This window comes from Scyliorhinus torazame, chromosome 14 (genome assembly GCF_047496885.1).
Source record: "Scyliorhinus torazame isolate Kashiwa2021f chromosome 14, sScyTor2.1, whole genome shotgun sequence".
Classification (NCBI taxonomy): domain Eukaryota; kingdom Metazoa; phylum Chordata; class Chondrichthyes; order Carcharhiniformes; family Scyliorhinidae; genus Scyliorhinus; species Scyliorhinus torazame.
The window spans coordinates 220902523-220924583 of NC_092720.1; the positions used below are offsets into that span (position 1 = coordinate 220902523).

General features: G+C 56.0%; 1 protein-coding gene across 2 annotated transcripts in view; it reads right to left on the minus strand.

The window, feature by feature from the left end:
• The window catches only part of LOC140390542 (guanylate-binding protein 2-like), a 111338-nt gene that overhangs the window by 34884 nt on the left and 54393 nt on the right, over positions 1–22061 (minus strand). For both annotated transcript variants that reach the window (XM_072475714.1, XM_072475716.1), the window contains exon 4: positions 2487–2596. In XM_072475714.1, the coding sequence (XP_072331815.1) occupies positions 2487–2596 (110 nt within the window). The remainder of the gene's footprint in view (positions 1–2486; positions 2597–22061) is intronic.

Consider the following 22061-nt stretch of genomic DNA (forward strand, 5'->3'; position numbering starts at 1 on the left):
AGAGGTCACGGATAGAGGTTGAGAGGCGGTAGATTTAAACTGAGATGAGGAGGAATACTTCTCGCAGAGTGGTGAATTTGTGGAACTCACTGCTCCATAGTGCGGTGGAATCTGAGTCATTAGGAAGGATATAGATATATTTCTGATTTAAAAATGGGTTACAAGGATATAGGGAACAAGTAGGGAGGTGGATCTGAGACCAGGAAGATATCAGCCAGGATCTGTTTGAATGGTAGAACAGGCTCGGAGGGCAGAATTTCCGACTTCTGCTCCGAATTCCTATGTTCCTGTGCTGAGGAGAACATTATTTACACCGTATCTCCTAGCCGATTTCTATTTCTGATCCAGTGTCTAAAACATGAGAGAAGCAGATTCCCCCCCCCTCCCCCCAACCGAGTGGGATTTTCTGCACGGATCGCCCATCCCGTCACCGGGAACCTGATGCAGGAGCTGCCTTCAGCACGAGCGGAAGATCCGACGGGATGGGCCGGAAAATCCCGCCCTGAACATTTCCTCCACCAAGTAGAAAGGCAGAGCGTGATTTGTACATCTGGGATTCCTTTAAGACGGCGACAAGCTCAGCTGGGAACTGCCAACAAGCAGGCCTCGTCCCAGAAATATCCCCAAACTATGGTACTTGAGGACGACCTGGCTAATTGTTCTGAACTGTATAAAAGCTCAGGAGATGCGAGAAGGTGATTCAAACAGAGGTTTATTTATATACAAAAGAAAAGGCCGCAATAAATGGGATTATAAAGTCATCTCAGTTCTAAATCTACCGCCTCTCAACCCATATCCATGACCTGTCATTCCAGATTTCCCCACAAGGGGGAACATTTGGTCTTTGTTTACTTTATAATACCATTTAGTATGTGGCAAGTCATGCTGCAGTTGTATAGAATCTTGGTAGGGCTGCACTTGGAATATTGCGCCCAATTCTGGTCGCCACACTACCAGAAGGATGTGGAGGCTTTGGAGAGGGTGCAGAGGTGGTTTACCAGGATGTTGCCTGGTCTGGAGGGTGTTAGCTATGTGGAGAGGCTGAATAGACTCGGATTGTTTTCATTAGAATGACGGAGGTTGAGGGGTGATCTGATAGAGGTCTACAAGATTTTGAGGGGCATGGATAGAGTGGGTGGGCAGGCACTCTTTCCCAGGGTGGAGGGGTCAGTCACCAGGGGGCAGAGGTTTAAGGTCCGTGGGGCAAAGTTTAGAGGAGATGTGCGAGGCAGGTTTTTTACACAGAGGGTGGTGAGTGTCTGGAACGCGTTGCCAGGGGAGGTTGTGGAAGTAGATACATTAACGGCGTTCTAAAGGCATCTTGACAAACACATGGACAGGGTGGGTATAGAGGGACACGGCACAAGGAAGTGCTGAGGGTTTTGGCCAAGGGTGGTATCATGACCGGTACAGGCTTGGAGGGCCGAAGGGCCTGTTCCTGTGCTGTATCGTTCTTTGTTCTTTGTTGCGTACAGCAGATAGATCACAACCAAAACTACCGATCATGCCGATCAAAATCTAGGCCGGCTTTTAACGTCCATCAGCGAGAGAGCTCGTATACCACGCGCCCCACTGGGAGATCAATCTGGTTATCCCTGTAGGGCTGGTCAGGGTTGTTACAAACTGCAGTCACTGTCATTGATGAGAGGGGGAAACTGAAAATGCCATCTGCTGGAAGTCACATGAGAAAAATTTGAAGTTGTGAATCTGCTGGTTTTGACTTCAGTCTTGTTGGGGAACAAGCTGAGGAAAGAAGGTTATGCTAACTGACGCTCTCGCTAACGAGGACTCCCTCTAATTCTACCTTGTCTAAAATCGTGTGTTGCCAGAGAGCCCTCAAGCTGGTCTGCATTTATGCATGCAAAGCTCAGAACTCCCAGGAGAACGCCAGGACCAATGGTCCGTCTTCAGGCATGGAACTCCAGATCAACATTGGCAAGACCCTGTGAACTTTATCCTTTATTTTACAAAGCCCAGCCTCTAAAGCCCAGCTCTGCAGAGAAACTCTCTCTGTTTGTCCTTTGCGTATGTGTCATCTTTGGGTAGAAATAAAAATTAATACATCCCGATTAGAATTGTGTGTTTACCAACACGTGCAACTTGTTTAAAGAAGCCTTGTTTATAATAAACGATCATTCCGAGAACAAATCCTGGTTTAAGACTCTTCATTTCGGGGACCAGGAAAGAAGATAAATAACTGGCCATCATGGTGAGTAAACTGGACTTTTAAATTGTTCATACGACCTGCAGAGTTGTGGGGCTGGATAACAGGCGTACATTTCCCATTCCGTTCGAAAATTGATCCACTGGGAATCTGTCAATCAGAAAGTCAGTAGGCCACAGTTCACGGTTCCCTCCCACACTGAGGAACTTTTATCTTCCTCATGTTCGTATCCAGTCTCTTACCTCTACCGCTCACTCCTCATTCCCACCACTTGCTGAGTGAAGATATTCGTCCTGACAGCGAGAAGCAGATAAAAGGATACTGGAGTTTGTCCACAGCGTACTGGTCAATAGTGCCCACGCTGTTGTACACAAACGTGCTACTCAGGAGCACGGCCAGAGAGAAGATCCAGCAGTCGTTCTTCTCGTCGCTCTGTGAGGACACGGACACAATGAGAAACACATCAGTCATCTCACTGTCAGCATCATGCAGAACTGGACAATCAGCAATTAACAGCACCGTGCACAGACTCAGGATTCCCCAAACATTTCACAGTAAACCACGTCCTTTGTGAAATGGAGTCGCGTTTGTTAATTATCGGGAACACAGCGGCCAGATTGTACGTAGCAAGATATCGCAAACTGCGCTGTGACAGACGGACAGATCATCTGTATTATTGATGTTGGTTGAGGGATAGATTTTGGCCCAGTTAATAGAAGTCACGGGATCTTTACATCTTCCGCAGCAGGCAGATGCAGCCTCAATTTAATATTTCATCTGGAACACTATTATGTTCGATAGGGCAGCTCGCCCTCAGTATTGACCCTCTGACAGTGCAGCACTCCCTCAGCACTGACCCTCTGACAGTGCGGCACTCCCTCAGTACTGACCCTCTGACAGTGCAGCACTCCCTCAGTACTGACCCTCTGACAGTGCGGCACTCCCTCAGTACTGACCCTCTGACAGTGCAGCACTCCCTCAGTACTGACCCTCTGACAGTGCGGCACTCCCTCAGTACTGACCCTCTGACAGTGCAGCACTCCCTCAGTACTGACCCTCTGACAGTGCAGCACTCCCTCAGTACTGACCCTCTCACAATGCAGCACTCCCTCAGTACTGACCCTCTGACAGTGCGGCACTCCCTCAGGACTGACCCTCTGACAGTGCAGCACTCCCTCAGTACTGACCCTCTGACAGTGCGGCACTCCCTCAGTACTGACCCTCTGACAGTGCGGCACTCCCTCAGTACTGACCCTCTGACAGTGCGGCACTCCCTCAGTACTGACCCTCTGACAGTGCGGCACTCCCTCAATACTGACCCTCTGACAGTGCAGCACTCCCTCAATACTGACCCTCTGACAGTGCAACACTACCTCAGTACTGACCCTCTGACAGTACAGCGCTCCCTCAGTATTGACCCTCTGACAGTGCAGCACTCCCTCAGTACTGACCCTCTGACAGTGCAGCACTCCCTCAGTACTGACCCTCTGGCAGTGCGGTACTCCCTCAGTACTGACCCTCTGACAGTGCGGCACTCCCTCAGTATTGACCCTCTGACAGTGCGGCACTCCCTCAGTACTGACCCTCTGACAGTGCAGCACTCCCTCAGTACTGACCCTCTGACAGTGCAGCACTCCCTCAGTACTGACCCTCTGACAGTGCAACACTCACTCAGTACTGACCCTCTGACAGTACAGCGCTCCCTCAGTATTGACCCTCTGACAGTGCAGCACTCCCTCAGTACTGACCCTCTGACAGTGCAGCACTCCCTCATTACTGACCCTCTGACAGTGCAGCACTCCCTCAGTACTGACCCTCTGACAGTGCGGCACACCCTCAGTATTGACCCTCTGACAGTGCGGCACTCCCTCAGTACTGACCCTCTGACAGTGCAGCACTCCCTCAATACTGACCCTCTGACAGTGGGGCATTCTCTCAGTACTGACCCTCTGACAGTGCGGCACTCCCTCAGTACTGACCCTCTGACAATGCGGCACTCCCTCAGTACTGACCCTCTGACAGTGCAGCACTCCCTCAGTACTGACCCTCTGACAGTGCAGCACTCCCTCAGTACTGACCCTTTGACAGTGCGGCACTCCCTCAGTATTGACCCTCTGACAGTGCGGCACTCCCTCAGTACTGACCCTCTGACAGTGCGGCACTCCCTCAATACTGACCCTCTGACAGTGCAGCACTCCCTCAGTACTGACCCTCTGACAGTGCAACACTCCCTCAGTACTGACCCTCTGACAGTGCAGCACTCCCTCAGTACTGACCCTCTGACAGTGCAGCACTCCCTCAGTACTGACCCTCTGACAGTGCAGCACTCCCTCAGTACTGACCCTCTGACAGTGCGGCACTCCCTCAGTACTGACCCTCTGACAGTGCGGCACTCCCTCAGTACTGACCCTCTGACAGTGCAGCACTCCCTCAGTACTGACCCTCTGACAGTGCAGCACTCCCTCAGTACTGACCCTCTGACAGTGCGGCACACCCTCAGTATTGACCCTCTGACAGTGCAGCACTCCCTCAATACTGACCCTCTGACAGTGCGGCACTCCCTCAGTACTGACCCTCTGACAGTGCAGCACTCCCTCAGTACTGACCCTCTGACAGTGCGGCACTCCCTCAGTACTGACCCTCTGACAGTGCAGCACTCCCTCAGTACTGACCCTCTGACAGTGCAGCACTCCCTCAGTACTGACCCTTTGACAGTGCGGCACTCCCTCAGTATTGACCCTCTGACAGTGCGGCACTCCCTCAGTACTGACCCTCTGACAGTGCGGCACTCCCTCAATACTGACCCTCTGACAGTGCAGCACTCCCTCAGTACTGACCCTCTGACAGTGCAACACTCCCTCAGTACTGACCCTCTGACAGTGCAGCACTCCCTCAGTACTGACCCTCTGACAGTGCAGCACTCCCTCAGTACTGACCCTCTGACGGTGCAGCACTCCCTCAGTACTGACCCACTGACAGTGCAGCACTCCCTCAGTACTGACCCCCTGACAAGGCGGCACTCACTCCGAACTGACCCTCTGACAGTGCAGCATTCCCTCAGTACTGACCCTCTGACTGTGCAGCACTCCCTCAGTACTGACACTCTGACAGTGCGGCACTCCCTCAGTACTGACCCTCTGACAGTGCAGCTCTCCCTCAGTACTGACCCTCTGACAGTGCCGCGCTCCCTCAGTACTGACCCTCTGACAGTGCAGCACTCCCTCAGTACTGACCCTCCCACAGTGCGGCACTCCCTCAGTACTGACCCTCTGACAGTACAGCACTCCCTCATTATTGACAGTCTGACAGTGCAGCACTCCCTCAGTACTGACCCTCTGACAGTGCAGCACTCCCTCAGTACTGAACCTCTGACAGTGCGGTACTCCCTCAGTACTGACCCTCTGACAGTGCGGCACTCCCTCAGTACTGACCCTCTGACAGTGCGGCACTCCCTCAGTACTGACCCTCTGACAGTGCAGCACTCCCTCAGTACTGACCCTCTGACAGTGCGGCACTCCCTTAGTATTGAAACTCTGACAGTGCGGCACTCCCTCAGTACTAACCCTCTGACAGTGCGGCACTCCCTCAATACTGACCCTCTGACAGTGCAACACTCACTCAGTACTGACCCTCTGACAGTACAGCGCTCCCTCAGTATTGACCCTCTGACAGTGCAGCACTCCCTCAGTACTGACCCTCTGACAGTGCGGCACTCCCTCAGTACTGACCCTCTGACAGTGTGGTACTCCCTCAGTACTGACCCTCTGACAGTGCAGCACTCCCTCAGTACTGACCCTCTGACAGTGCAGCACTCCCTCAGTACTGACCCTCTGACAGTGCGGCACACCCTCAGTATTGACCCTCTGACAGTGCGGCACTCCCTCAGTACTGACCCTCTGACAGTGCAGCACTCCCTCAATACTGACCCTCTGACAGTGGGCACTCTCTCAGTACTGACCCTCCGACAGTGCGGCACTCCCTCAGTACTGACCCTCTGACAGTGCGGCACTCCCTCAGTACTGACCCTCTGACAGTGCAGCACTCCCTCAGTACTGACCCTCTGACAGTGCAGCACTCCCTCAGTACTGACCCTTTGACAGTGCGGCACTCCCTCAGTATTGACCCTCTGACAGTGCGGCACTCCCTCAGTGCTGACCCTCGACAGTGCGGCACTCCCTCAATACTGACCCTCTGACTGTGCAGCACTCCCTCAATACTGACCGTCTGACAGTGCGGCACTCCCTCAGTACTGACCCTCTGACAGTGCAGCACTCCCTCAGTACTGACCCTCTGACAGTGCGGCACTCCCTCAGTACTGACCCTCTGACAGTGCAGCACTCCCTCAGTACTGACCCTCTGACAGTGCAGCACTCCCTCAGTACTGACCCTTTGACAGTGCGGCACTCCCTCAGTATTGACCCTCTGACAGTGCGGCACTCCCTCAGTACTGACCCTCTGACAGTGCGGCACTCCCTCAATACTGACCCTCTGACAGTGCAGCACTCCCTCAGTACTGACCCTCTGACAGTGCAACACTCCCTCAGTACTGACCCTCTGACAGTGCAGCACTCCCTCAGTACTGACCCTCTGACAGTGCAGCACTCCCTCAGTACTGACCCTCTGACAGTGCAGCACTCCCTCAGTACTGACCCTCCCACAGTGCGGCACTCCCTCAGTATTGACCCTCTGACGGTGCAGCACTCCCTCAGTACTGACCCCCTGACAGGGCGGCACTCACTCCGAACTGACCCTCTGACAGTGCAGCATTCCCTCAGTACTGACCCTCTGACTGTGCAGCACTCCCTCAGTACTGACCCTCTGACAGTGCGGCACTCCCTCAGTACTGACCCTCTGACAGTGCAGCTCTCCCTCAGTACTGACCCTCTGACAGTGCCGCGCTCCCTCAGTACTGACCCTCTGACAGTGCAGCACTCCCTCAGTACTGACCCTCCCACAGTGCGGCACTCCCTCAGTACTGACCCTCTGACAGTGCAGCACTCTCTCAGTACTGACCCTCTGACAGCGCGGCACTCCCTCAGTACTGACCCTCTGACAGTGCGGCACTCCCTTAGTACTGACCCTCTGACAGTGCAGCACGCCCTCAGTACTGACCCTCTGATGGTGCGGCACTCCCTCAGTATTGACCCTCGGACAGTGCGGCACTCCCTCAGTACTGACCCTCTGACAGTGCAGCACTCCCTCAGTACTGACCCTCTGACAGTGCGGCACTCCCTCAGTACTGACCCTCTGACAGTGCAGCACTCCCTCAGCACTGACCCTCTGACAATGCAACACTCCCTCAGTACTGACCCTCTGACAGTGCAGCTCCCCCTCGGTACTGACACTCTGACAGTGCGGCACTCCTTCAGTACTGACCCTCTGATGGTGCGGCACTCCCTCAGTACTGACCCTCTGACAGTGCGGCACTCCCTCAGTACTGACCCTCTGACGGTGCGGCACTCCCTCAGAACTGACCCTCTGACAGTGCGGCACTCCCTCAATACTGACCCTCTGACAGTGCAGCACTGCCTCAATACTGACCCTCTGACAGTACAACACTCCCTCAGTACTGACCCTCTGACAGTACAGCGCTCCCTCATTATTGACCCTCTGACAGTGCAGCACTCACTCAGTACTGACCCTCTGACAGTGCGGCACTCCCTCAGTACTGACCCTCTGACAGTGCAGCACTCCCTCAGCACTGACCCTCTGACAATGCAACACTCCCTCAGTACTGACCCTCTGACAGTGCGGCACTCCCTCAGTACTGATCCTCTGACAGTGCAGCACTCCCTCAGTACTGACCCTGTGACAGAGCAGCACTCCCTCAGTACTGACCCTCTGACAGTGCAGCTCCCCCTCGGTACTGACCCTCTGACAGTGCGGCACTCCCTCAGTACTGACCCTCTGATGGTGCGGCACTCCCTCAGTACTGACCCTCTGACAGTGCGGCACTCCCTCAGTACTGACCCTCTGACGGTGCGGCACTCCATCAGTACTGACCCTCTGACAGTGCGGCACTCCCTCAATACTGACCCTCTGACAGTGCAGCACTGCCTCAATACTGACCCTCTGACAGTGCAACACTCCCTCAGTACTGACCCTCTGACAGTACAGCACTCCCTCATTATTGACCCTCTGACAGTGCAGCACTCCCTCAGTACTGACCCTCTGACAGTGCAGCACTCCCTCAGTACTGACCCTCTGAAAGTGCGGTACTCCCTCAGTACTGACCCTCTGACAGTGCGGCACTCCCTCAGTACTGACCCTCTGACAGTGCAGCACTCCCTCAGTACTGACCCTCTGACAGTGCAGCACTCCCTCAGTACTGACCCTCTGACAGTGCGGCACTCCCTCAGTATTGACCCTCTGACAGTGCGGCACTCCCTCAGTACTGACCCTCTGACAGTGCAGCACTCCCTCAGTACTGACCCTCTGACAGTGCAGCACTCCCTCAGTACTGACCCTCTGACAGTGCAACACTCACTCAGTACTGACCCTCTGACAGTACAGCGCTCCCTCAGTATTGACCCTCTGACAGTGCAGCACTCCCTCAGTACTGACCCTCTGACAGTGCAGCACTCCCTCATTACTGACCCTCTGACAGTGCAGCACTCCCTCAGTACTGACCCTCTGACAGTGCGGCACACCCTCAGTATTGACCCTCTGACAGTGCGGCACTCCCTCAGTACTGACCCTCTGACAGTGCAGCACTCCCTCAATACTGACCCTCTGACAGTGGGGCATTCTCTCAGTACTGACCCTCTGACAGTGCGGCACTCCCTCAGTACTGACCCTCTGACAATGCGGCACTCCCTCAGTACTGACCCTCTGACAGTGCAGCACTCCCTCAGTACTGACCCTCTGACAGTGCAGCACTCCCTCAGTACTGACCCTTTGACAGTGCGGCACTCCCTCAGTATTGACCCTCTGACAGTGCGGCACTCCCTCAGTACTGACCCTCTGACAGTGCGGCACTCCCTCAATACTGACCCTCTGACAGTGCAGCACTCCCTCAGTACTGACCCTCTGACAGTGCAACACTCCCTCAGTACTGACCCTCTGACAGTGCAGCACTCCCTCAGTACTGACCCTCTGACAGTGCAGCACTCCCTCAGTACTGACCCTCTGACAGTGCAGCACTCCCTCAGTACTGACCCTCTGACAGTGCGGCACTCCCTCAGTACTGACCCTCTGACAGTGCGGCACTCCCTCAGTACTGACCCTCTGACAGTGCAGCACTCCCTCAGTACTGACCCTCTGACAGTGCAGCACTCCCTCAGTACTGACCCTCTGACAGTGCGGCACACCCTCAGTATTGACCCTCTGACAGTGCAGCACTCCCTCAATACTGACCCTCTGACAGTGCGGCACTCCCTCAGTACTGACCCTCTGACAGTGCAGCACTCCCTCAGTACTGACCCTCTGACAGTGCGGCACTCCCTCAGTACTGACCCTCTGACAGTGCAGCACTCCCTCAGTACTGACCCTCTGACAGTGCAGCACTCCCTCAGTACTGACCCTTTGACAGTGCGGCACTCCCTCAGTATTGACCCTCTGACAGTGCGGCACTCCCTCAGTACTGACCCTCTGACAGTGCGGCACTCCCTCAATACTGACCCTCTGACAGTGCAGCACTCCCTCAGTACTGACCCTCTGACAGTGCAACACTCCCTCAGTACTGACCCTCTGACAGTGCAGCACTCCCTCAGTACTGACCCTCTGACAGTGCAGCACTCCCTCAGTACTGACCCTCTGACGGTGCAGCACTCCCTCAGTACTGACCCACTGACAGTGCAGCACTCCCTCAGTACTGATCCCCTGACAAGGCGGCACTCACTCCGAACTGACCCTCTGACAGTGCAGCATTCCCTCAGTACTGACCCTCTGACTGTGCAGCACTCCCTCAGTACTGACCCTCTGACAGTGCGGCACTCCCTCAGTACTGACCCTCTGACAGTGCAGCTCTCCCTCAGTACTGACCCTCTGACAGTGCCGCGCTCCCTCAGTACTGACCCTCTGACAGTGCAGCACTCCCTCAGTACTGACCCTCCCACAGTGCGGCACTCCCTCAGTACTGACCCTCTGACAGTGCAGCACTCTCTCAGTACTGACCCTCTGACAGAACGGCACTCCCTCAGTACTGACCCTCTGACAGTGCGGCACTCCCTTAGTACTGACCCTCTGACAGTGCAGCACGCCCTCAGTACTGACCCTCTGATGGTGCGGCACTCCCTCAGTATTGACCCTCGGACAGTGCGGCACTCCCTCAGTACTGACCCTCTGACAGTGCAGGACTCCCTCAGTACTGACCCTTTGACAGTGCGGCACTCCCTCAGTACTGACCCTCTGACAGTGCAGCACTCCCTCAGCACTGACCCTCTGACAATGCAACACTCCCTCAGTACTGACCCTCTGACAGTGCGGCACTCCCTCAGTACTGACCCTCTGACAGTGCAGCACTCGCTCAGTACTGACCCTGTGACAGAGCAGCACTCCCTCAGTACTGACCCTCTGACAGTGCAGCTCCCCCTCGGTACTGACCCTCTGACAGTGCGGCACTCCCTCAGTACTGACCCTCTGATGGTGCGGCACTCCCTCAGTACTGACCCTCTGACAGTGCGGCACTCCCTCAGTACTGACCCTCTGACGGTGCGGCACTCCCTCAGTACTGACCCTCTGACAGTGCGGCACTCCCTCAATACTGACCCTCTGACAGTGCAGCACTGCCTCAATACTGACCCTCTGACAGTGCAACACTCCCTCAGTACTGACCCTCTGACAGTACAGCGCTCCCTCATTATTGACCCTCTGACAGTGCAGCACTCCCTCAGTACTGACCCTCTGACAGTGCAGCACTCCCTCAGTACTGAACCTCTGACAGTGCGGTACTCCCTCAGTACTGACCCTCTGACAGTGCGGCACTCCCTCAGTACTGACCCTCTGACAGTGCAGCACTCCCTCAGTACTGACCCTCTGACAGTGCAGCACTCCCTCAGTACTGACCCTCTGACAGTGCGGCACTCCCTCAGTACTAACCCTCTGACAGTGCGGCACTCCCTCAATACTGACCCTCTGACAGTGCAACACTCACTCAGTACTGACCCTCTGACAGTGCAGCACTCCCTCAGTACTGACCCTCTGACAGTGCAGCACTCCCTCAGTACTGACCCTCTGACTGTGCAGCACTCCCTCAGTACTGACCCTCTGACAGTGCGGCACTCCCTCAGTACTGACCCTCTGACAGTGCAGCACTCCCTCAGTACTGACCCTCTGACAGTGCAGCACTCCCTCAGTACTGACCCTTTGACAGTGCGGCACTCCCTCAGTATTGACCCTCTGACAGTGCGGCACTCCCTCAGTACTGACCCTCTGACAGTGCGGCACTCCCTCAATACTGACCCTCTGACAGTGCAGCACTCCCTCAGTACTGACCCTCTGACAGTGCAACACTCCCTCAGTACTGACCCTCTGACAGTGCAGCACTCCCTCAGTACTGACCCTCTGACAGTGCAGCACTCCCTCAGTACTGACCCTCTGACGGTGCAGCACTCCCTCAGTACTGACCCACTGACAGTGCAGCACTCCCTCAGTACTGATCCCCTGACAAGGCGGCACTCACTCCGAACTGACCCTCTGACAGTGCAGCATTCCCTCAGTACTGACCCTCTGACTGTGCAGCACTCCCTCAGTACTGACCCTCTGACAGTGCGGCACTCCCTCAGTACTGACCCTCTGACAGTGCAGCTCTCCCTCAGTACTGACCCTCTGACAGTGCCGCGCTCCCTCAGTACTGACCCTCTGACAGTGCAGCACTCCCTCAGTACTGACCCTCCCACAGTGCGGCACTCCCTCAGTACTGACCCTCTGACAGTGCAGCACTCTCTCAGTACTGACCCTCTGACAGAACGGCACTCCCTCAGTACTGACCCTCTGACAGTGCGGCACTCCCTTAGTACTGACCCTCTGACAGTGCAGCACGCCCTCAGTACTGACCCTCTGATGGTGCGGCACTCCCTCAGTATTGACCCTCGGACAGTGCGGCACTCCCTCAGTACTGACCCTCTGACAGTGCAGCACTCCCTCAGTACTGACCCTTTGACAGTGCGGCACTCCCTCAGTATTGACCCTCTGACAGTGCGGCACTCCCTCAGTACTGACCCTCTGACAGTGCGGCACTCCCTCAATACTGACCCTCTGACAGTGCAGCACTCCCTCAGTACTGACCCTCTGACAGTGCAACACTCCCTCAGTACTGACCCTCTGACAGTGCAGCACTCCCTCAGTACTGACCATCTGACAGTGCAGCACTCCCTCAGTACTGACCCTCTGACGGTGCAGCACTCCCTCAGTACTGACCCACTGACAGTGCAGCACTCCCTCAGTACTGATCCCCTGACAAGGCGGCACTCACTCCGAACTGACCCTCTGACAGTGCAGCATTCCCTCAGTACTGACCCTCTGACTGTGCAGCACTCCCTCAGTACTGACCCTCTGACAGTGCGGCACTCCCTCAGTACTGACCCTCTGACAGTGCAGCTCTCCCTCAGTACTGACCCTCTGACAGTGCCGCGCTCCCTCAGTACTGACCCTCTGACAGTGCAGCACTCCCTCAGTACTGACCCTCCCACAGTGCGGCACTCCCTCAGTACTGACCCTCTGACAGTGCAGCACTCTCTCAGTACTGACCCTCTGACAGAACGGCACTCCCTCAGTACTGACCCTCTGACAGTGCGGCACTCCCTTAGTACTGACCCTCTGACAGTGCAGCACGCCCTCAGTACTGACCCTCTGATGGTGCGGCACTCCCTCAGTATTGACCCTCGGACAGTGCGGCACTCCCTCAGTACTGACCCTCTGACAGTGCAGGACTCCCTCAGTACTGACCCTTTGACAGTGCGGCACTCCCTCAGTACTGACCCTCTGACAGTGCAGCACTCCCTCAGCACTGACCCTCTGACAATGCAACACTCCCTCAGTACTGACCCTCTGACAGTGCGGCACTCCCTCAGTACTGACCCTCTGACAGTGCAGCACTCGCTCAGTACTGACCCTGTGACAGAGCAGCACTCCCTCAGTACTGACCCTCTGACAGTGCAGCTCCCCCTCGGTACTGACCCTCTGACAGTGCGGCACTCCCTCAGTACTGACCCTCTGATGGTGCGGCACTCCCTCAGTACTGACCCTCTGACAGTGCGGCACTCCCTCAGTACTGACCCTCTGACGGTGCGGCACTCCCTCAGTACTGACCCTCTGACAGTGCGGCACTCCCTCAATACTGACCCTCTGACAGTGCAGCACTGCCTCAATACTGACCCTCTGACAGTGCAACACTCCCTCAGTACTGACCCTCTGACAGTACAGCGCTCCCTCATTATTGACCCTCTGACAGTGCAGCACTCCCTCAGTACTGACCCTCTGACAGTGCAGCACTCCCTCAGTACTGAACCTCTGACAGTGCGGTACTCCCTCAGTACTGACCCTCTGACAGTGCGGCACTCCCTCAGTACTGACCCTCTGACAGTGCAGCACTCCCTCAGTACTGACCCTCTGACAGTGCAGCACTCCCTCAGTACTGACCCTCTGACAGTGCGGCACTCCCTCAGTACTAACCCTCTGACAGTGCGGCACTCCCTCAATACTGACCCTCTGACAGTGCAACACTCACTCAGTACTGACCCTCTGACAGTGCAGCACTCCCTCAGTACTGACCCTCTGACAGTGCAGCACTCCCTCAGTACTGACCCTCTGACAGTGCAACACTCCCTCAGTACTGACCCTCTGACAGTGCAGCACTCCCTCAGTACTGACCCTCTGACAGTGCAGCACTCCCTCAGTACTGACCCTCTGACAGTGCAGCACTCCCTCAGTACTGACCCTCTGACAGTGCGGCACTCCCTCAGTACTGACCCTCTGACAGTGCGGCACTCCCTCAGTACTGACCCTCTGACAGTGCAGCACTCCCTCAGTACTGACCCTCTGACAGTGCAGCACTCCCTCAGTACTGACCCTCTGACAGTGCGGCACACCCTCAGTATTGACCCTCTGACAGTGCAGCACTCCCTCAATACTGACCCTCTGACAGTGCGGCACTCCCTCAGTACTGACCCTCTGACAGTGCAGCACTCCCTCAGTACTGACCCTCTGACAGTGCGGCACTCCCTCAGTACTGACCCTCTGACAGTGCAGCACTCCCTCAGTACTGACCCTCTGACAGTGCAGCACTCCCTCAGTACTGACCCTTTGACAGTGCGGCACTCCCTCAGTATTGACCCTCTGACAGTGCGGCACTCCCTCAGTACTGACCCTCTGACAGTGCGGCACTCCCTCAATACTGACCCTCTGACAGTGCAGCACTCCCTCAGTACTGACCCTCTGACAGTGCAACACTCCCTCAGTACTGACCCTCTGACAGTGCAGCACTCCCTCAGTACTGACCCTCTGACAGTGCAGCACTCCCTCAGTACTGACCCTCTGACAGTGCAGCACTCCCTCAGTACTGACCCTCCCACAGTGCGGCACTCCCTCAGTATTGACCCTCTGACGGTGCAGCACTCCCTCAGTACTGACCCCCTGACAGGGCGGCACTCACTCCGAACTGACCCTCTGACAGTGCAGCATTCCCTCAGTACTGACCCTCTTACTGTGCAGCACTCCCTCAGTACTGACCCTCTGACAGTGCGGCACTCCCTCAGTACTGACCCTCTGACAGTGCAGCTCTCCCTCAGTACTGACCCTCTGACAGTGCCGCGCTCCCTCAGTACTGACCCTCTGACAGTGCAGCACTCCCTCAGTACTGACCCTCCCACAGTGCGGCACTCCCTCAGTACTGACCCTCTGACAGTGCAGCACTCTCTCAGTACTGACCCTCTGACAGTGCGGCACTCCCTCAGTACTGACCCTCTGACAGTGCGGCACTCCCTTAGTACTGACCCTCTGACAGTGCAGCACGCCCTCAGTACTGACCCTCTGATGGTGCGGCACTCCCTCAGTATTGACCCTCGGACAGTGCGGCACTCCCTCAGTACTGACCCTCTGACAGTGCAGCACTCCCTCAGTACTGACCCTCTGACAGTGCGGCACTCCCTCAGTACTGACCCTCTGACAGTGCAGCACTCCCTCAGCACTGACCCTCTGACAATGCAACACTCCCTCAGTACTGACCCTCTGACAGTGCAGCTCCCCCTCGGTACTGACACTCTGACAGTGCGGCACTCCTTCAGTACTGACCCTCTGATGGTGCGGCACTCCCTCAGTACTGACCCTCTGACAGTGCGGCACTCCCTCAGTACTGACCCTCTGACGGTGCGGCACTCCCTCAGAACTGACCCTCTGACAGTGCGGCACTCCCTCAATACTGACCCTCTGACAGTGCAGCACTGCCTCAATACTGACCCTCTGACAGTACAACACTCCCTCAGTACTGACCCTCTGACAGTACAGCGCTCCCTCATTATTGACCCTCTGACAGTGCAGCACTCACTCAGTACTGACCCTCTGACAGTGCGGCACTCCCTCAGTACTGACCCTCTGACAGTGCAGCACTCCCTCAGCACTGACCCTCTGACAATGCAACACTCCCTCAGTACTGACCCTCTGACAGTGCGGCACTCCCTCAGTACTGATCCTCTGACAGTGCAGCACTCCCTCAGTACTGACCCTGTGACAGAGCAGCACTCCCTCAGTACTGACCCTCTGACAGTGCAGCTCCCCCTCGGTACTGACCCTCTGACAGTGCGGCACTCCCTCAGTACTGACCCTCTGATGGTGCGGCACTCCCTCAGTACTGACCCTCTGACAGTGCGGCACTCCCTCAGTACTGACCCTCTGACGGTGCGGCACTCCATCAGTACTGACCCTCTGACAGTGCGGCACTCCCTCAATACTGACCCTCTGACAGTGCAGCACTGCCTCAATACTGGCCCTCTGACAGTGCAACACTCCCTCAGTACTGACCCTCTGACAGTACAGCACTCCCTCATTATTGACCCTCTGACAGTGCAGCACTCCCTCAGTACTGACCCTCTGACAGTGCAGCACTCCCTCAGTACTGACCCTCTGAAAGTGCGGTACTCCCTCAGTACTGACCCTCTGACAGTGCGGCACTCCCTCAGTACTGACCCTCTGACAGTGCAGCACTCCCTCAGTACTGACCCTCTGACAGTGCAGCACTCCCTCAGTACTGACCCTCTGACAGTGCGGCACTCCCTCAGTATTGACCCTCTGACAGTGCGGCACTCCCTCAGTACTGACCCTCTGACAGTGCAGCACTCCCTCAGTACTGACCCTCTGACAGTGCAGCACTCCCTCAGTACTGACCCTCTGACAGTGCAACACTCACTCAGTACTGACCCTCTGACAGTGCGGCACTCCCTTAGTACTGACCCTCTGACAGTGCAGCACGCCCTCAGTACTGACCCTCTGATGGTGCGGCACTCCCTCAGTATTGACCCTCGGACAGTGCGGCACTCCCTCAGTACTGACCCTCTGACAGTGCAGCACTCCCTCAGTACTGACCCTCTGACAGTGCGGCACTCCCTCAGTACTGACCCTCTGACAGTGCAGCACTCCCTCAGCACTGACCCTCTGACAATGCAACACTCCCTCAGTACTGACCCTCTGACAGTGCAGCTCCCCCTCGGTACTGACACTCTGACAGTGCGGCACTCCTTCAGTACTGACCCTCTGATGGTGCGGCACTCCCTCAGTACTGACCCTCTGACAGTGCGGCACTCCCTCAGTACTGACCCTCTGACGGTGCGGCACTCCCTCAGAACTGACCCTCTGACAGTGCGGCACTCCCTCAATACTGACCCTCTGACAGTGCAGCACTGCCTCAATACTGACCCTCTGACAGTACAACACTCCCTCAGTACTGACCCTCTGACAGTACAGCGCTCCCTCATTATTGACCCTCTGACAGTGCAGCACTCACTCAGTACTGACCCTCTGACAGTGCGGCACTCCCTCAGTACTGACCCTCTGACAGTGCAGCACTCCCTCAGCACTGACCCTCTGACAATGCAACACTCCCTCAGTACTGACCCTCTGACAGTGCGGCACTCCCTCAGTACTGATCCTCTGACAGTGCAGCACTCCCTCAGTACTGACCCTGTGACAGAGCAGCACTCCCTCAGTACTGACCCTCTGACAGTGCAGCTCCCCCTCGGTACTGACCCTCTGACAGTGCGGCACTCCCTCAGTACTGACCCTCTGATGGTGCGGCACTCCCTCAGTACTGACCCTCTGACAGTGCGGCACTCCCTCAGTACTGACCCTCTGACGGTGCGGCACTCCATCAGTACTGACCCTCTGACAGTGCGGCACTCCCTCAATACTGACCCTCTGACAGTGCAGCACTGCCTCAATACTGACCCTCTGACAGTGCAACACTCCCTCAGTACTGACCCTCTGACAGTACAGCACTCCCTCATTATTGACCCTCTGACAGTGCAGCACTCCCTCAGTACTGACCCTCTGACAGTGCAGCACTCCCTCAGTACTGACCCTCTGAAAGTGCGGTACTCCCTCAGTACTGACCCTCTGACAGTGCGGCACTCCCTCAGTACTGACCCTCTGACAGTGCAGCACTCCCTCAGTACTGACCCTCTGACAGTGCAGCACTCCCTCAGTACTGACCCTCTGACAGTGCGGCACTCCCTCAGTATTGACCCTCTGACAGTGCGGCACTCCCTCAGTACTGACCCTCTGACAGTGCAGCACTCCCTCAGTACTGACCCTCTGACAGTGCAGCACTCCCTCAGTACTGACCCTCTGACAGTGCAACACTCACTCAGTACTGACCCTCTGACAGTACAGCGCTCCCTCAGTATTGACCCTCTGACAACAAAGAACAAAGAACAAAGAAATGTACAGCACAGGAACAGGCCCTTCGGCCCTCCAAGCCCGTGCCGACCATACTGCCCGACTAAACTACAATCTTCTACACTTCCTGGGTCCGTATCCTTCTATTCCCATCCTATTCATATATTTGTCAAGATGCCCCTTAAATGTCCCTATCGTCCCTGCCTCCACTACCTCCTCCGGTAGTGAGTTCCAGGCACCCACTACCCTCTGCGTAAAAAACTTGCCTCGTACATCTACTCTAAACTTTGCCCCTCTCACCTTAAACCTATGCCCCCTAGTAATTGACCCCTCTACCCTGGGGAAAAGCCTCTGACTATCCACTCTGTCTATGCCCCTCATAATTTTGTATACCTCTATCAGGTCGCCCCTCAACCTCCTTCGTTCCAGTGAGAACAAACCGAGTTTATTCAATCGCTCCTCATAGCTTATGCCCTCCATACCAGGCAACATTCTGGTAAATCTCTTCTGCACCCTCTCTAAAGCCTCCACATCCTTCTGGTAGTGTGGCGACCAGAATTGAACACTATACTCCAAGTGTGGCCTAACTAAGGTTCTATACAGCTGCAACATGACTTGCCAATTCTTATACTCAATGCCCCGGCCAATGAAGGCAAGCATGCCGTATGCCTTCTTGACTACCTTCTCCACCTGTGTAGCCCCTTTCAGTGATCTGTGGACCTGTACTCCTAGATCTCTTTGACTTTCAATACTCTTGAGGGTTCTACCATTCACTGTATATTCCCTACCTGCATTAGCCCTTCCAAAATGCATTACCTCACATTTGTCCAGGTTAAACTCCATCTGCCATCTCTCCGCCCAAGTCTCCAGACAATCTAAATCCTGCTGTATCCTCAGACAGTCCTCATCGCTATCCGCAATTCCACCAACCTTTGTGTCGTCTGCAAACTTACTAATCAGACCAGTTACATTTTCCTCCAAATCATTTATATATACTACAAAGAGCAAAGGTCCCAGCACTGATCCCTGTGGAACACCACTGGTCACAACCCTCCAATTAGAAAAGCATCCCTCCATTGCTACCCTCTGCCTTCTATGGCCTAGCCAGTTCTGTATCCACCTTGCCAGTTCACCCCTGATCCCGTGTGACTTCACCTTTTGTACTAGTCTACCCTCTGACAGTGCAGCACTCCCTCAGTACTGACCCTCTGACGGTGCAGCACTCCCTCAGTACTGACCCACTGACAGTGCAGCACTCCCTCAGTACTGACCCCCTGACAAGGCGGCACTCACTCCGAACTGACCCTCTGACAGTGCAGCATTCCCTCAGTACTGACCCTCTGACTGTGCAGCACTCCCTCAGTACTGACCCTCTGACAGTGCGGCACTCCCTCAGTACTGACCCTCTGACAGTGCAGCTCTCCCTCAGTACTGACCCTCTGACAGTGCCGCGCTCCCTCAGTACTGACCCTCTGACAGTGCAGCACTCCCTCAGTACTGACCCTCCCACAGTGCGGAACTCCCTCAGTACTGACCCTCTGACAGTGCAGCACTCTCTCAGTACTGACCCTCTGACAGAACGGCACTCCCTCAGTACTGACCCTCTGACAGTGCGGCACTCCCTTAGTACTGACCCTCTGACAGTGCAGCACGCCCTCAGTACTGACCCTCTGATGGTGCGGCACTCCCTCAGTATTGACCCTCGGACAGTGCGGCACTCCCTCAGTACTGACCCTCTGACAGTGCAGGACTCCCTCAGTACTGACCCTTTGACAGTGCGGCACTCCCTCAGTACTGACCCTCTGACAGTGCAGCACTCCCTCAGCACTGACCCTCTGACAATGCAACACTCCCTCAGTACTGACCCTCTGACAGTGCGGCACTCCCTCAGTACTGACCCTCTGACAGTGCAGCACTCGCTCAGTACTGACCCTGTGACAGAGCAGCACTCCCTCAGTACTGACCCTCTGACAGTGCAGCTCCCCCTCGGTACTGACCCTCTGACAGTGCGGCACTCCCTCAGTACTGACCCTCTTATGGTGCGGCACTCCCTCAGTACTGACCCTCTGACAGTGCGGCACTCCCTCAGTACTGACCCTCTGACGGTGCGGCAATCCCTCAGTACTGACCCTCTGACAGTGCGGCACTCCCTCAATACTGACCCTCTGACAGTGCAGCACTGCCTCAATACTGACCCTCTGACAGTGCAACACTCCCTCAGTACTGACCCTCTGACAGTACAGCGCTCCCTCATTATTGACCCTCTGACAGTGCAGCACTCCCTCAGTACTGACCCTCTGACAGTGCAGCACTCCCTCAGTACTGAACCTCTGACAGTGCGGTACTCCCTCAGTACTGACCCTCTGACAGTGCGGCACTCCCTCAGTACTGACCCTCTGACAGTGCAGCACTCCCTCAGTACTGACCCTCTGACAGTGCAGCACTCCCTCAGTACTGACCCTCTGACAGTGCGGCACTCCCTCAGTACTAACCCTCTGACAGTGCGGCACTCCCTCAATACTGACCCTCTGACAGTGCAACACTCACTCAGTACTGACCCTCTGACAGTGCAGCACTCCCTCAGTACTGACCCTCTGACAGTGCAGCACTCCCTCAGTACTGACCCTCTGACAGTGCAACACTCCCTCAGTACTGACCCTCTGACAGTGCAGCACTCCCTCAGTACTGACCCTCTGACAGTGCAGCACTCCCTCAGTACTGACCCTCTGACAGTGCAGCACTCCCTCAGTACTGACCCTCTGACAGTGCGGCACTCCCTCAGTACTGACCCTCTGACAGTGCGGCACTCCCTCAGTACTGACCCTCTGACAGTGCAGCACTCCCTCAGTACTGACCCTCTGACAGTGCAGCACTCCCTCAGTACTGACCCTCTGACAGTGCGGCACACCCTCAGTATTGACCCTCTGACAGTGCAGCACTCCCTCAATACTGACCCTCTGACAGTGCGGCACTCCCTCAGTACTGACCCTCTGACAGTGCAGCACTCCCTCAGTACTGACCCTCTGACAGTGCGGCACTCCCTCAGTACTGACCCTCTGACAGTGCAGCACTCCCTCAGTACTGACCCTCTGACAGTGCAGCACTCCCTCAGTACTGACCCTTTGACAGTGCGGCACTCCCTCAGTATTGACCCTCTGACAGTGCGGCACTCCCTCAGTACTGACCCTCTGACAGTGCGGCACTCCCTCAATACTGACCCTCTGACAGTGCAGCACTCCCTCAGTACTGACCCTCTGACAGTGCAACACTCCCTCAGTACTGACCCTCTGACAGTGCAGCACTCCCTCAGTACTGACCCTCTGACAGTGCAGCACTCCCTCAGTACTGACCCTCTGACAGTGCAGCACTCCCTCAGTACTGACCCTCCCACAGTGCGGCACTCCCTCAGTATTGACCCTCTGACGGTGCAGCACTCCCTCAGTACTGACCCCCTGACAGGGCGGCACTCACTCCGAACTGACCCTCTGACAGTGCAGCATTCCCTCAGTACTGACCCTCTTACTGTGCAGCACTCCCTCAGTACTGACCCTCTGACAGTGCGGCACTCCCTCAGTACTGACCCTCTGACAGTGCAGCTCTCCCTCAGTACTGACCCTCTGACAGTGCCGCGCTCCCTCAGTACTGACCCTCTGACAGTGCAGCACTCCCTCAGTACTGACCCTCCCACAGTGCGGCACTCCCTCAGTACTGACCCTCTGACAGTGCAGCACTCTCTCAGTACTGACCCTCTGACAGTGCGGCACTCCCTCAGTACTGACCCTCTGACAGTGCGGCACTCCCTTAGTACTGACCCTCTGACAGTGCAGCACGCCCTCAGTACTGACCCTCTGATGGTGCGGCACTCCCTCAGTATTGACCCTCGGACAGTGCGGCACTCCCTCAGTACTGACCCTCTGACAGTGCAGCACTCCCTCAGTACTGACCCTCTGACAGTGCGGCACTCCCTCAGTACTGACCCTCTGACAGTGTAGCACTCCCTCAGCACTGACCCTCTGACAATGCAACACTCCCTCAGTACTGACCCTCTGACAGTGCTGCTCCCCCTCGGTAC